This window comes from Siphateles boraxobius, unplaced genomic scaffold, assembly GCF_051911475.1.
Source record: "Siphateles boraxobius isolate OS27281-9 unplaced genomic scaffold, OSU_SipBor_1 7, whole genome shotgun sequence".
NCBI lineage: Eukaryota > Metazoa > Chordata > Actinopteri > Cypriniformes > Leuciscidae > Siphateles > Siphateles boraxobius.
The window spans coordinates 32821082-32833852 of NW_027509197.1; the positions used below are offsets into that span (position 1 = coordinate 32821082).

General features: G+C 36.2%; 2 protein-coding genes across 2 annotated transcripts in view; both read right to left on the reverse strand.

Annotated features, from left to right (window-relative positions):
- Positions 1–7989: 7989 nt before the first annotated feature.
- On the reverse strand, positions 7990–9672 carry fkbp7 (FKBP prolyl isomerase 7). The gene is made up of 4 exons (XM_077216007.1): positions 9395–9672; positions 9072–9223; positions 8794–8921; positions 7990–8696 (listed from the first exon to the last, which is right to left on the reverse strand). Exons 1-4 carry the CDS (start codon positions 9634–9636, stop codon positions 8535–8537), a joined length of 684 nt encoding a protein of 227 aa, XP_077072122.1. The 5' UTR covers positions 9637–9672; the 3' UTR covers positions 7990–8534.
- A 524-nt stretch (positions 9673–10196) lies between these two features.
- ttn.1 (titin, tandem duplicate 1) overlaps positions 10197–12771 on the reverse strand; it is a 156107-nt gene continuing 153532 nt past the window's right edge. Inside the window, exons 207-208 of the mRNA XM_077215909.1 lie at positions 11700–11981; positions 10197–11572 (exon numbers count right to left, since the gene is read on the reverse strand). Of these exons, the coding sequence (XP_077072024.1) occupies positions 11274–11572; positions 11700–11981 (581 nt within the window). The 3' untranslated portion in view covers positions 10197–11273. The remainder of the gene's footprint in view (positions 11573–11699; positions 11982–12771) is intronic.

Sequence of the window (12771 nt, forward strand, 5' to 3'; positions counted from 1 at the left end):
CATCCCATCCATTACTTATGACATCTGTCTGTCAAAGTTTAACAATCACTAACAATGCCAATGTTCAGATTTTTGAGTTCATGAGTTGTTGTGGACATCCATCTGGACATCCATCCCATCCAGTACTTATGACATCTGTCTGTCAAAGTTTAACAATCACTAACAATGCCAATGTTCAGATTTTTGAGTTCATGAGTTGTTGTGCCCCCAACCCCCGTCCCCCCGTCCCCCCCCCGCACACACCCCCAACATTTTCACTATAACCAAATAATGCTCCAGTGGTGATTTGTTTTTTCAAAACCGACTTGTCTGAAATTGTACGATTTTCATTGAAAGTAAAACAGTCACTGCATTTCAATGTCTTCCTCTTACCCCTCTCCCTCCAGTGTCTGGATCTGCTCTGAATCTTGGCACAGACATGGTTTACGTCACTTTTGGCATGTGGGGGAGTTGAGGGAGACAGAGTTTTACATGGAAAAACAAGTTTTAAGTCTGTGCTCAGTTTTCTGTATGAAAGGGTCTCATTTAATAGTTTTTTTGTTTTTTTTTTACCTCTGGTTGTTTGGGAAATGCACGCGTAATTGTTACTGCTTACATTTTCTTATCGTACAAAGTTTGTCTTTAAATCATAAAACAATGCAATTCTCCCCACCAAACAGATTCTTTCTTATCTCTCTCACCAATCAAACAATCAGGCCACTGTTTTTTTCTTCTTCGGTTTTTTTCTGTTATAGTTAATTACAAGAAATCATATTTTTAAAGCAGGTTCAAAGAAAGCTTTCAACCACTTTAAATAGTTGTGTTAGAGAGCCACCTAGTGTTCTTAATGGGTTTAGCAGGATTTGAATGGCAAATTAATTAAAGTGTGGGTCTCTTCAGGCCGGAGCAATGGGCATACCGAAAGGTCATTACAATTTTTCACGAAAGCTTCCTATTCCACATAAAGGCTGGCAATAAGCTTAAACGCTATTGGCCTACAGAATAAAAGGAAGTAAGTTTGGTCAATGACATGTGCCTATTTTGCCCCTCTTTAATAAGGAAACCTCTTTATTATTTCACACCCAAACACAAGGCACATACATTTTGTTTAGCATACTGTTTAAGTCTAAATAATGTTTAGCAAGTACTGTTTTATTCAACATTATACAATGATACATAAGGAATTTAATTTGATTTATTTGAAATCCTTGTAAATGTAATCCTTGAGTTCATCTGTCTGAATTGTTTGATTATAAATAGTGGTTTAGCACTTTGTACTTCGTTCGAAAAACAAGGTTATCAACAATCTAAAAAGGGTTTGTTGCAGCGATACCACATAATAACTATTTTTGTTTCTCCAAAGAACATTTTAGTGAACAGTTTTTAAAATAACCATTTTTCTTAGTGTGAAGAAAATTTTTCAAAAATCTGAAGAACCCTTTTCCCCTATAAATAACCTTATTTACATTTATTCATTTAGCTGACGCTTTTATCCAAAGCAACTTACAATTGCTATATTTCAGAGATCGCACACCTCTGGAACAATTAGGGGTTAAGTGTGTTGTTCAGGGACACATTGGTGTCTCTCAGTGGATTCTACCCGGGTCTCTCAAATCAAAGGCATGTGTCTTATCCACTGCGCCATCACCACCCCATCTTTGTATATGGCTATTAAAATATTTGTATATAGGCTATTAATATATTAAAGGGGTGGTATAATTCCCCTTTTTACCAGATGTAAAATAAGTCTCTGATGTCCCCAGAGTGTGTATGTGAAGCTTTAGCTCAAAATACCCCACAGATAATTGTTTATAGCATGTTAAAATTGTCCATTTTTGAGGGTGAGCAAAAGCACGTAGTTTTGTGTGTCCCTTTAAATGCAAATGAATTGCTGCTCCCGGCCCCCTTACAAGAAGAGTGCGGAGCTTTCTTGCAGCTTGCATGCAGATGCAGACACGCAGTCACGCACTAAAATGTCAGAAACTGTTCAGTCTTTTACGTTTAAACCGGAGTCGGACAATGATGGGGAGACTCAATAAGAAGTGACAACATGTAGAATAAAACAGGACGTTTCTGAATGGTTAGTTGATGAATTTATGTTGCTGATGCTTCAAGTCATTGAATAGCATATTCTGTCATGTAATTTATTATTCGCTTGTGTGGGAACTGTTGTAAGATGCCTACAGAGTGACATGCTATTGCATCTGTGTTACGTACTGTAGTGTTACAAAGATGGATGCGACAGCTTGAGCAGACTCCCAAATGTGCTCCACTACAACAACTCTTCTCAACATGGACTTACCCACTTTGTTGCATGTTCCTGGGGGCGGGGTTTATGAAAAATATAGGGTTAGTGATGTCACTAACCCGGGAGGAACCTTGTGAAGTCCCTATCAGGCGTTTGTTGTAATCCTTAAAAAGTGATTTCTGTAAAATAAAATATCTCCCTTTTCTTTGAACTTTGAGCGTAGTAACTTTGCAGATGTTGTTTATGCTCAAACAGCAACATTACCACTAACTAAAGTTAGAAAATTGAAATCATAATCAACCACCCCAGTAAACAATGTAGAGACTTCAAAATATAAACTATGATTAACTATAGTTTGCAAATGATTTGTAAGTAGGCTACTTTATATTGTATTTTTGTGTAATGGAAACATTCCAAGGATGTTAAATGTTCTTCATGGAACCATATGCCACATTATTCTTACATGTTTTACCGTAGTGTTGTTGGAGATGCTTAATTCTTGAGTACTTTGAGGCTGTATAATGTCTAGATGTCATATGAGTGATTTTCAAATACACATTATTTGTGTATTTTTTTATTTTAAATATTTTATTCTGTGGTTCAACATAAAAAAAAAAACTAAAAAAAAAGCCTGGTTTGATAAATTGGAACTTTGCAGGCCGGAGCAATGGGCATGCCGAAAGTCATTACAATTTGTCACGAAAGCTGCCTATTCCATAAGGCTGGCAATAAGCTTAAACGCTATTGCCCAAAAGATTAAAAGGAAGTAAGGTTGGTCAATGAAATGTGCCTTTTTTGCCCCTCTTTAAAAAGGAAACCTCTTTATTATTTCAGGAAAAATAGCAGAGTAGTTTTTCCAGAGTAATTTTTTTTTTCCTCAAAAAGAGTTGTTTTTTATCTATTTTGAGTGAACAGAGTAAAATGTGTCCATAGAGTGGGAGCAAAATTAAAGAGTAACTGTCACTGCTCCCCAAAATCTTCTCCTCCCAAAGTTTCGTTTATCAGCCATTACTGTTCTGCACGGCCATCGCGATCGCGGTCTGCATTTGGGTTTGGAAGAGATCGTTGTGCTTCTGCTGGATTTAAAAGTAAGTAGAATTCCAAAGTTTTAGTACTCATTTTCATAAAAATCGCCTCTGTTTTTAGCTCAGATAATTTTGCCGCGTTTTTTGAACATTACAGAGATAGCTTTTATTTCTCATGTTAACTTGATTTGAAGTTTTACGTGACCGTTAGTGCTCGACAAGAAAATCACTAACGTTAATCACTTGTTAAATGCTGTGGTACACCAAAATGTTTAGCCTAACGTTACCTTAGTTTACTGAGAAGGCGAACACTATTAGCTTAACCTTAACTTAGAGTTTTAGGATCACATTTTAAACTGGGCTCAAGATAGAACTAAGTTGGGATAAATTATCGTATTTTTGTAATCACCACAAAAGCAAACAACGTTAGATAACATAAGTTATTGCTTACATAAACTTTAATTGACACTAGTGAAACTAGCTAGCTGCATATTGATGTGTGTCCTGTAGCCTAAGTTATAACTTACGTTAACGTTAAATATTGTGACGAACTCGAGCCGCTCGTCATATTTAACGTTAACGTAAGTTATAACTTAGGCTACTGGACACACATCAATATGCAGCTAGCTAGTTTCACTAGTGTCAATCAAAGTATGAACATCTTCAGACCATTGATATGGTTTATATTGCAGATTCTTTAAGCTTAAGCTCATATTTAGGAGATACTGAGATCACATCAGAGTCTGATGACACAGCAATGTTGATCAGAAGTCCTCCTGAAAAAAATCAAGCTGAGGAACGTTACCTTGCCGAAGTAAGGATCACAAATCTTGCCTCTGAATTATATCTACTGTATATAGAATTATTTAAATAGTAAAGATATTTGGAACTGTATACACACACTTGACAGTTGTTAATAATGTTTCTCATCTCTGCTCAATATTACATCATTCCCCCCTCCAGATGATTGAAGATATCCTAAAGAGCAGCCCTGGAGGCGAGAAGGTCATAAACGAATACACGCGCACTAAAAGTCTGTCAGATGGCAGAAGACGTGACTTGGTGAAAATATTGGTTGCCCAGTTGACAAATGAACATGGGTAGGTTGTTCATACATTCATTTGTAAATTGATGTTTATGATGTTATGGGTTGTAATTAGTTTGTGTGTGTGTGTGTTTAGAACAAGCCCTTCCCGACGTTTGAAGGAAGCAAAGGGAATCATCTCCCTATTCCCATACTTGGCTGACCCCAGGAGCAAGCTTGGTTATGTAAGTAGCTGTTGCCTCTCAATCTTTTTGATTTACAGGAGGATGATATACTCTGTATATTGCAGAGTAAAGATTATCTACATTATTATTCATATGGTATTTATTTCCTTAATTGTGTAATGTATAACTACTAGGTCTGTGTATTGTTCTGATCATAGGAGCATTATTACAATGCAGAAGATGGAAGTGGATATCTGGCATGGAGAATAAAAACCCTGCAGAAAGAAGCATCATAGGGACGGATGAAACGCCAACGGCAACCACAAACAGGTGCGAGATTTGATGTTTAGTCTGCTTTTATTAGCTTGGATGGAAGGCTTAATAAACTTTTGTAACTTTTTTTATTGAACATACAACTTGGTTATTTTACTCATCTGTCTTTGAAGTATTATTTTGTTCCAGATTGGTCAGTCATTGAGTCATAATGTAAATAAGGTCGAGTGTTACATAGTATCTCTTCAAAATATAATTGCTGTTCTTTTTAAATGCAAATATGTTTTGTATAATCATCCATGTTGGGCAATTTTAAAAGTCTGGGATACTCTCACTCTCACTCTGGGATTATCCCACTCTGGGATACTGTATATGCATGTTTTCTATGTTTTTTCCTGTCATCTAGTTCTGGTATAAATGTGTTGTGCTTTTGAAAGAAAAGGAACAAAATATTTTGTTTTCATATTGTCTTAAATACTTTCAGGTGGGCCAACTACTGACAGGGATCCCTTCAAAGAAGACAGCTGGTTGAATGATGAACGTCAGTGTCAGGAAGCAATTGCCCTGATGAAGCATACAGCTGATGAGGCAGTGGTAAAGGAAAAGATGAGGTTAACACTGGCCTATCGCCAGAAAATGCTGCACGACCCTAAAGAGTCATCTGATATTCTATCTATTTTCACACGATTCAAGGATATACCAGGCTTGGTATGTGAGAATTCAAATCTTTAAACATGAAAACATACATGAAATTAAGTGCTATTGTTGTTCTGCAGTAATCCAGGCTCATTAGGTAAAAAACGTGAGTTTCTACTGTGGTTCCTACTTTAATTATCTTTGGCATTTTGTACAGATTGATCAAGATTTTGGACTTCTATTTGGTGATGCGACCTCTGCAAAGTTGTTGGAGAAGTGGTCTACCAACGTAAAACCAAAGGTTATTGCACAGAGCCGTGGCCTCACACAGACTAGTGAGCTCCAAGACCTCATCCAAAATGCTGAAGCCACTGAAGTTGAAGAAGGTAACTATATTGTGCTATAACTTAAATTATTTAATTGGAAGTTATGCATTTATGACAGCATAGGTTTATTCAGATCTATAAAGTTTAAATTGTGGTCACAACTTTACCCATTAGACATGCTTGATTCATATGCAACACAGACTTGCAATGGGTAAACTGTCAGAATGAAAATCACATGTTTCTCTAACATTTCTACCCTGATCTTCTCTCAAAGACCTAGTACAGGAGTTGCAGATTTACAGTTTGAAATGGCTTTTGCCTACTAGAGAAAGAAGACTTTCAGACAGAGTTCAGTGAAGATAGTCCAAAGATGTCAGTGCGAACTAAAGAACTTCATGCTGAACACTGTCAGATTATGCAGAGCAATCCCAGTCTACCTTATGTAATGGGAGTTAAAAAGTCTTGCCTTTTAAATTCGTTGCAATATTTCCACACTAGTGCAAATTTTTCCGTTGATATAATGCATGATATATTAGAGGGTGTTGCACAATATGAGATGAAATTACTAATTCAGTACCTGATTGACAATTACACCACATCAGCTGAAGTACACAGAAGAATTCAGAGTTTCAACTATGGCTTCTTGGAGCAAAACAACAAACCTCCTGGTTTAGCATTAAGAGAGGGTTCAAATGATTTGAGCTTAAATGCCACTCAGAGCTGGTGTTTACTGCGTCATCTACCCATTATGTTTGGAGATCTTGTCTGTCCTAATGATCAGCACTGGTATTTGTTTATTTTATTGCTTCAGATAGTCAATATAGTGTTTTCTTCAGTTTTATCCACTGGTATCACTATTTATTTGAAACACCTGATTGCAGAGCATCACAGTTTATTTAAGCATTTGTTTCCTGATAAGAACTTGTTGCCAAAGCATCATTTTATGGTGCATTACCCCAGTTGTATGCAGAAAATTGGACCACTGCTACATTGTTGGTGCATGCGTTACGAAGCAAAGCATAACTTTTTTAAAAAACAGTTGAAAAGTTTTAAAAACATAACGAAAACATTAGCAAAAAAACACCAGTGCCAAATTGCTTACATTTGGCAAACATTTGATCCAAATGACATGAAATTAGGTCCTGGGAAAATGGCTCCCTTAAATGAAATGGAAGTTGGTGCTGTAATTGCTGAGAAGCTTAATGTACCTATGTGGACTAAGGTCCTAAATGTGAAATGGGTCAAGCGCTGTGGAAATACTTACCGGTTAGGGTTAGCGGTTTGTGTTCAAGTTCAAAATGACATGCCTGTATTTCATGTAATCCAGAATATTGTTATCAAAGATGAGCAGGTCCTTTTGATTACTACTGCACTAAAAACGTTTTGTTTAGCTGAACATATCCATGCTTACAAAGTTGCACATACCGCAGAAGCACCTTCTGTTTTGGAGATTAGGGATATTTTACACCACAAGTTGTTTGACATCCTTATGACTTATGGTTGTGATTCTGATTTGTTTATTGTACCATATTGTTTCATGTAATTCTTCATCTCTCCTCTTACACTATCACTATCACAATTTTCTATTATTTTAGTATTATTGTTATTTTTGTTATTTTTTTTTTTGATCACAAGTGAATTGAGTGTAAGTGCAACATTGTTGGATTACAAGTGAATTGAGTGTAAGTGCAACATTGTTGTATTACAAGTAAATTGAGTTTAAGTGCAACATTGTTGGATTACAAGTGACTTGAGTGTAAGTGCAACATTGTTGGATTAAGTTAATTGAGTGTAAGTGCAACATTGTTTAAACGGGTGCTTGAAAAATAAAATTGAGACGAGCATACAGTTGTTGATTTTGTTTTCAGACAAAGCAAGTTTTTCATTTATATTTTTATGACTTTTTGAGGGTAAAACATGAATGGTGTAATTCAGAAGAATAACTTATTCTTTATAGTTTACTCATAATTGATGATAAACAACTCTGGAGGGGAAGTAAATTGTGGCAGAGTAAATTTGAAGTTCCCCTGAACAGAGTTAAAAAGTGGCAGAGTCATTTTCTTGTAGCTCTGAACTGAGTAAAATAGCATGAGAGTTGATTTCAAAAAACACTAAATAGAGTTAAATATCGTAGGAAAGAGTAAAATTGTATCACTAAATTGAGTATAATTAACTCTGGAAAAACTGCTCTATCAAAAGAGTAACTTTTACGCTTTTCAGAGAGGGACCAAATGTTATCTGGCATAGAGTAAAATTTTCTACAATTTGAGTAAATTTTACTCTGACAAATGTGTGGTAAGCTTGACATGCAAACTTTATTCAACAAAATGATTGATTTGAATGCACTGACAAGATTGGATGAGAACTGAACTAAGCTGGACAATCACATCATTATTTTCTGCAGAATTGCTTTATAGATGTAATGAACTAATTTAAGAAATTGATGATCTTTACAATGGAACTGAATCAACACTGAACTGACTTCAGTTGAACAATGACGCTATTTTCTTTTACAGCTGCTTTACAGCAGAAATGAACTATGTATGCATAATTGAATACATTTTCTGTTATCACTGTAAAGCTCCTTTGAAACAATCTTTATTGTATCAAATTACTTGACTTGACATGCAAGCATTTTGAGAAAAGTTCTAAAAGATTTTTAAAAAACCATCTTATCTATTCAGGTTTTTTGCATGACACAATCAGTGCAAGTTAGTATTTCAGTCAACTTTATTTAAAATTTAGTGGTGTTTATCAAAGTAAAATCCTTGATCACAATGTGAAGAGTATCTTGTAAAGAAAGTCCAGTGCATGACTGCATGAACTGTCTAGTAGTGTTTACAGTTCATCATGCCCATAAACATTGTACTCTGTGAGTGATAAGGTCCCATCAGCATTGTGATCATTCTTTTGGAACACATCTGCCACAACATCATTAAAATAGGATTCATCTTTCTGTGAATTTAACTTCTGTGCTTCCATTTTCAAGTATTCTTTAATCTGTAAATCCAAAATAACAATATATGTAAATAATAATCAATAAAAAAATTCAGGAAGGCAAAAGTAAATTCCTGATACAACAGTATGACATATTTACCTCTTCTTTTGTCAGGGCCTTGTCGTTGTCAGCATCAATTTCTTTGAAGGCTTCTATGCTGCGTGGTCCTCTGGTTATGAACAAAAGCTCCACCTCAAAGATCACTGTTGCATTTGGTGGTACAGGACCTATTCCACCACAGAAAGGTGATTGTTAATGGTTTTATAACTTAACTTTTAAATGTAACTCTTTGCTGAATAGGCTAATGTATTTTATTATTTTAATAATTTAAGCAGGGGCTGTATTTATTCTCTACGTATATTAAGTTATAGACATACCTTTCCCTTTTTCGCCATATGCCAGAGAAGGAGGAATTGTAACTTTTCTCTTCTCACCGGGACACATGTCTTTCAGCCCTAAATCCAGCCCCTTAATAACTTCTCCAACACCTAACACAAACCAGTGTGGGTGACCCGTGTTTGTCGAACGGCTTTAAAATGAAATCAAACACTGATTTAGGTTGGAAATAAAATGACTTTTTATTTAGCACATTAAGTAGGCTACTAAATACACTGTTTATTACTCTACCTTGAAACAGATCAACATAACCTGCTATAGCCTACATATTTAATGCAACAACTTTATGTGTAAAAAAATTTACCTGCAATAGAACTGAGATCCGTCTTTAACTAGATATCCATCATAATGCGCATTCAGCATGTCTCCTCTCTTGGATTTCTGGCTGCAGGTTTCAGGCAGAAACGTAACCTCAATTTTAACATCGTGTTTTGATTCATTTGCACGAATTAATACAATTAAGAGATTGAGCGTTTGCAGAGTCAAAATCAAATAAAAGTAAAACGTAGACCGCTGGGACATCTTGCACATCTGTCGTCGTGGCATCGGAGGCCGGAACGCTGACGCGGCAGTGCCGCCCAGTTCTCAGATTTCTCAATTGACGTTTGAGGTTTTTCTTTTTTTTTTTCTTTTTTTTTGCTGCAATAGATTTAGAATAGATTCAGATGTCATTGTGGGGACCTCACAATGTAGGGATATATATTCTACATATCACAGCGAAAAGAAAATTCAGAGAAGCAATTCTAGAATTAGGAAAAATAATTAAGATGCTGTTTTAGACAGAGCATGTCGTAAAGTAGGTCACTGCAGGACACATTTTTGTGCGTGATAAAAAATATGTTGCTTCTGGACATTACTTTATGGGTTTATTTTAAACCTTTAAAGTGTGTTTTTAACTAGTGCAGGAAACAGAAAGGATGATTTGTTACTATTTCAAACAGGCTACCCAAATAAATATCAGCTGAAATTAGATAAAACTGAAAAGAGAAAAAAAAAAAAAAAATGTTTTGTAACCATACTATTGATGACATGAAGCTGTTATTCAATGACTGAGTAAAATGTTTCATACATTAAGTTGCATCCGTTTATGGAATACAGACAGACAATTTATGGTGCTGAAAACATGCTTTATTAAATCAGTAATTCATAAAACTCAAGGAGGCTGAATATATGTGTAATGCTACATAAATTAGTTCTAATAAATCAATGTGCAGGGTATTACAGTAATGTATTTTTCTTTTCTTCGCACAACAAATTAAATCTCTGTGGTACATAGCTTGATGGATACCCTGGCTGCTGAAAAAGTGAGATTCTAATGCTAACACACACACACAAACACACAAAATATAACCTAGCAATCCTCCAAGAGTTGGCACAACTTCTGGAAAGAAGCACTTGAACTGATTTTACAACTTAACCAGGTGATGTTACTTTAATAAAATCAAAGTTCAAACAGTCCTTTGCCAGAAACTGTGCACAAACATTATAATTAACTCATTGTGCAGGCCGCTCGCACATTGAGCTTGTCATTAAAATGGCGGTATGACTTCGTCAGTCTGAACACAAGGCCTAGTTATCCTGCTTACATGAGGGTAATGCAAACAGCACTCAAGGCCTTATGTTCAAGTCATAAATTCTTGTGTACTGCATTACTGCACGCACAAATTTACAGTGTATAACTTTGTCTCTTTGATTTTAGTAAACTTCAACAGGGAGCCTCTCTACCTGTTGAGGCACTCTTAAGACTTCAACTTATTGTTGAGGCACATAGTTTGGTTTCGTTTCAAGTTTTACAGGGTATTCGTTCCATGTGAAACTTTCTCCTGTTAAACATTTAGTTCCATTTGTTAATATTGTCATAAATAACAATGCATACATTTTCCATAACCGGTAAATTCGGCTATATACATTATGTACATGTCACAAAATGGTGCAGAACTTCTGGTCATAATTATCCAATATGGCACATTTTATAACAGCTTTAGACTTCAGTCTAGTTTGGCATAAATTAACGTCAAGTTTGGTATAAAAATAGTTCATATTTACAAGAACAGAAATCCAGGTCTTTATCAAGAACAGAGTATTTTTTTCTCATTCTATAAATAAAAAGGTTTTGAATGAGGGAAATGGGGTGAGGATTGGATTACTATTATATAATAATTATTATAATTTTACTTTTTTTTTTACATGGATCGAATGTTGACATTGACCGTAGTGGTATCAGATCCAAACTCGTTAACAAGTTTTAAGGTGTATGCACCAGCATCAGTCTCTTTCACTCCACTTATGACAAGAGTGGTGACATCCTGAGAAGTCTCAATCTGCAATCGTCCACTTTCCTCCTTGCTGGACAGTGTCTTCCCTGAATGTGACCATTCTATGCAAGGGCTTGGGTCTCCAATAAAAGCACAGGCTACAGTCAGGACCTTCCCTGACTCGATACTGATATCTTGAGGGGCAGCCTCAATCTTTGGTGGTATACCTGGTTAAAAAACAAATGTGTTATTATTATGGTGATATAGCTCTGCTGATATCTATTTTGTTGCACTGTAAATGCTTTTTTTTTTCGTTTTGTTTTTTTGCAAAGATGCATATATTTTCCATCTCACCTTTGCGGGTATCAGAAATGGCTTTGATGGATGACCCAACATGCGAGTGACTGGACATTGACACCATACTGCTGGAGCTCAAAGCCATCATTCTTTCAGAAGTCATAGAGGTCATGCTAGACGCTGACATGCTCTCAAATTTAACCTCAGCCATGCTGGAACTGCTGAAGGATTTCTCTTGCATTTTTGAAACCACATGCTTGGCAGCATAACTGCCCTGCATGCTTGTAGCATCAGATATTTTCTCCATAATTATCATTTTGGCAGGTTCCTCAACCAGAGCTGTGAGAGTGCAGTAAATAATTACCATGTCACTGAAGCAACTGATTTCATAAAAAGGTACAACAGTCAATTCAAATGGCATTACTGGTCTCAGTTTTCTGTTTAAAACATTTGAGGATATTCAATGTAAATTATACGGGAACATTGGATTGGCATTGGTATTACTACAATAAAAAATATATTTTAGTTACACCACTTGTGCATTGTGCCTTTAAGAAAATTAATTTGGTAAGGCTAATCAAACAACACAGTATTTAAAATATAGTCAAAATAATCAGGAGTCTGTTATTTTGTTGAACATACTGTATACATAAAATGATTCAAACGATGTGAAGACATGGCTAATGGATGGTCAATAAAATGGTTTGGTTATTTAGGGTGTATTCACACCTGCCTTGTTTGGTTCGATTGAATCGAACTCTAGTTCGTTTCCCCCTTGGTGCGGACCTTTTGGGCAGGTGTGAATACAGCAATGGAACTCGGGTGCGGACCAAACAACCGAGCCGAGACCCAGCTGAAGAGGTGGTCTTGGTACGGTTCCAAACGAACTCTGGTACGGTTCGTTTACGGTGTGAACATGAACCGACCCAATTGCAAGAAAGCACTGCGCCTTTGAGTTAACAGGCTTCCGTAGTCGGAGTTGCGTTATGGGAAAGTGATCTGTTGTAGCCTACTACATTCCATTCCGGCGCGCTGTCTGGCCACACGATACTGTTGCGCGTCTTTCTGCGCGTCGTGTGTGCATCATTGGAATGGAATGAATGAATGAATCAGTGACAGGGCTCTCAAG

Coding starts and splice junctions, on each gene's coding strand:
- fkbp7 (XM_077216007.1), bottom strand. CDS start 9,636: ATGCCACGACGACAGATGTGCAAGATGTCCCAGCGGTCTACGTTTTAC. Junction 9,224..9,394: donor GGATCTCAGTTCTATTGCAG/GTAAATTTTTTT, acceptor TTCATTTTAAAG/CCGTTCGACAAACACGGGTC. Junction 8,922..9,071: donor ATATGGCGAAAAAGGGAAAG/GTATGTCTATAA, acceptor GTGGTGGAATAG/GTCCTGTACCACCAAATGCA.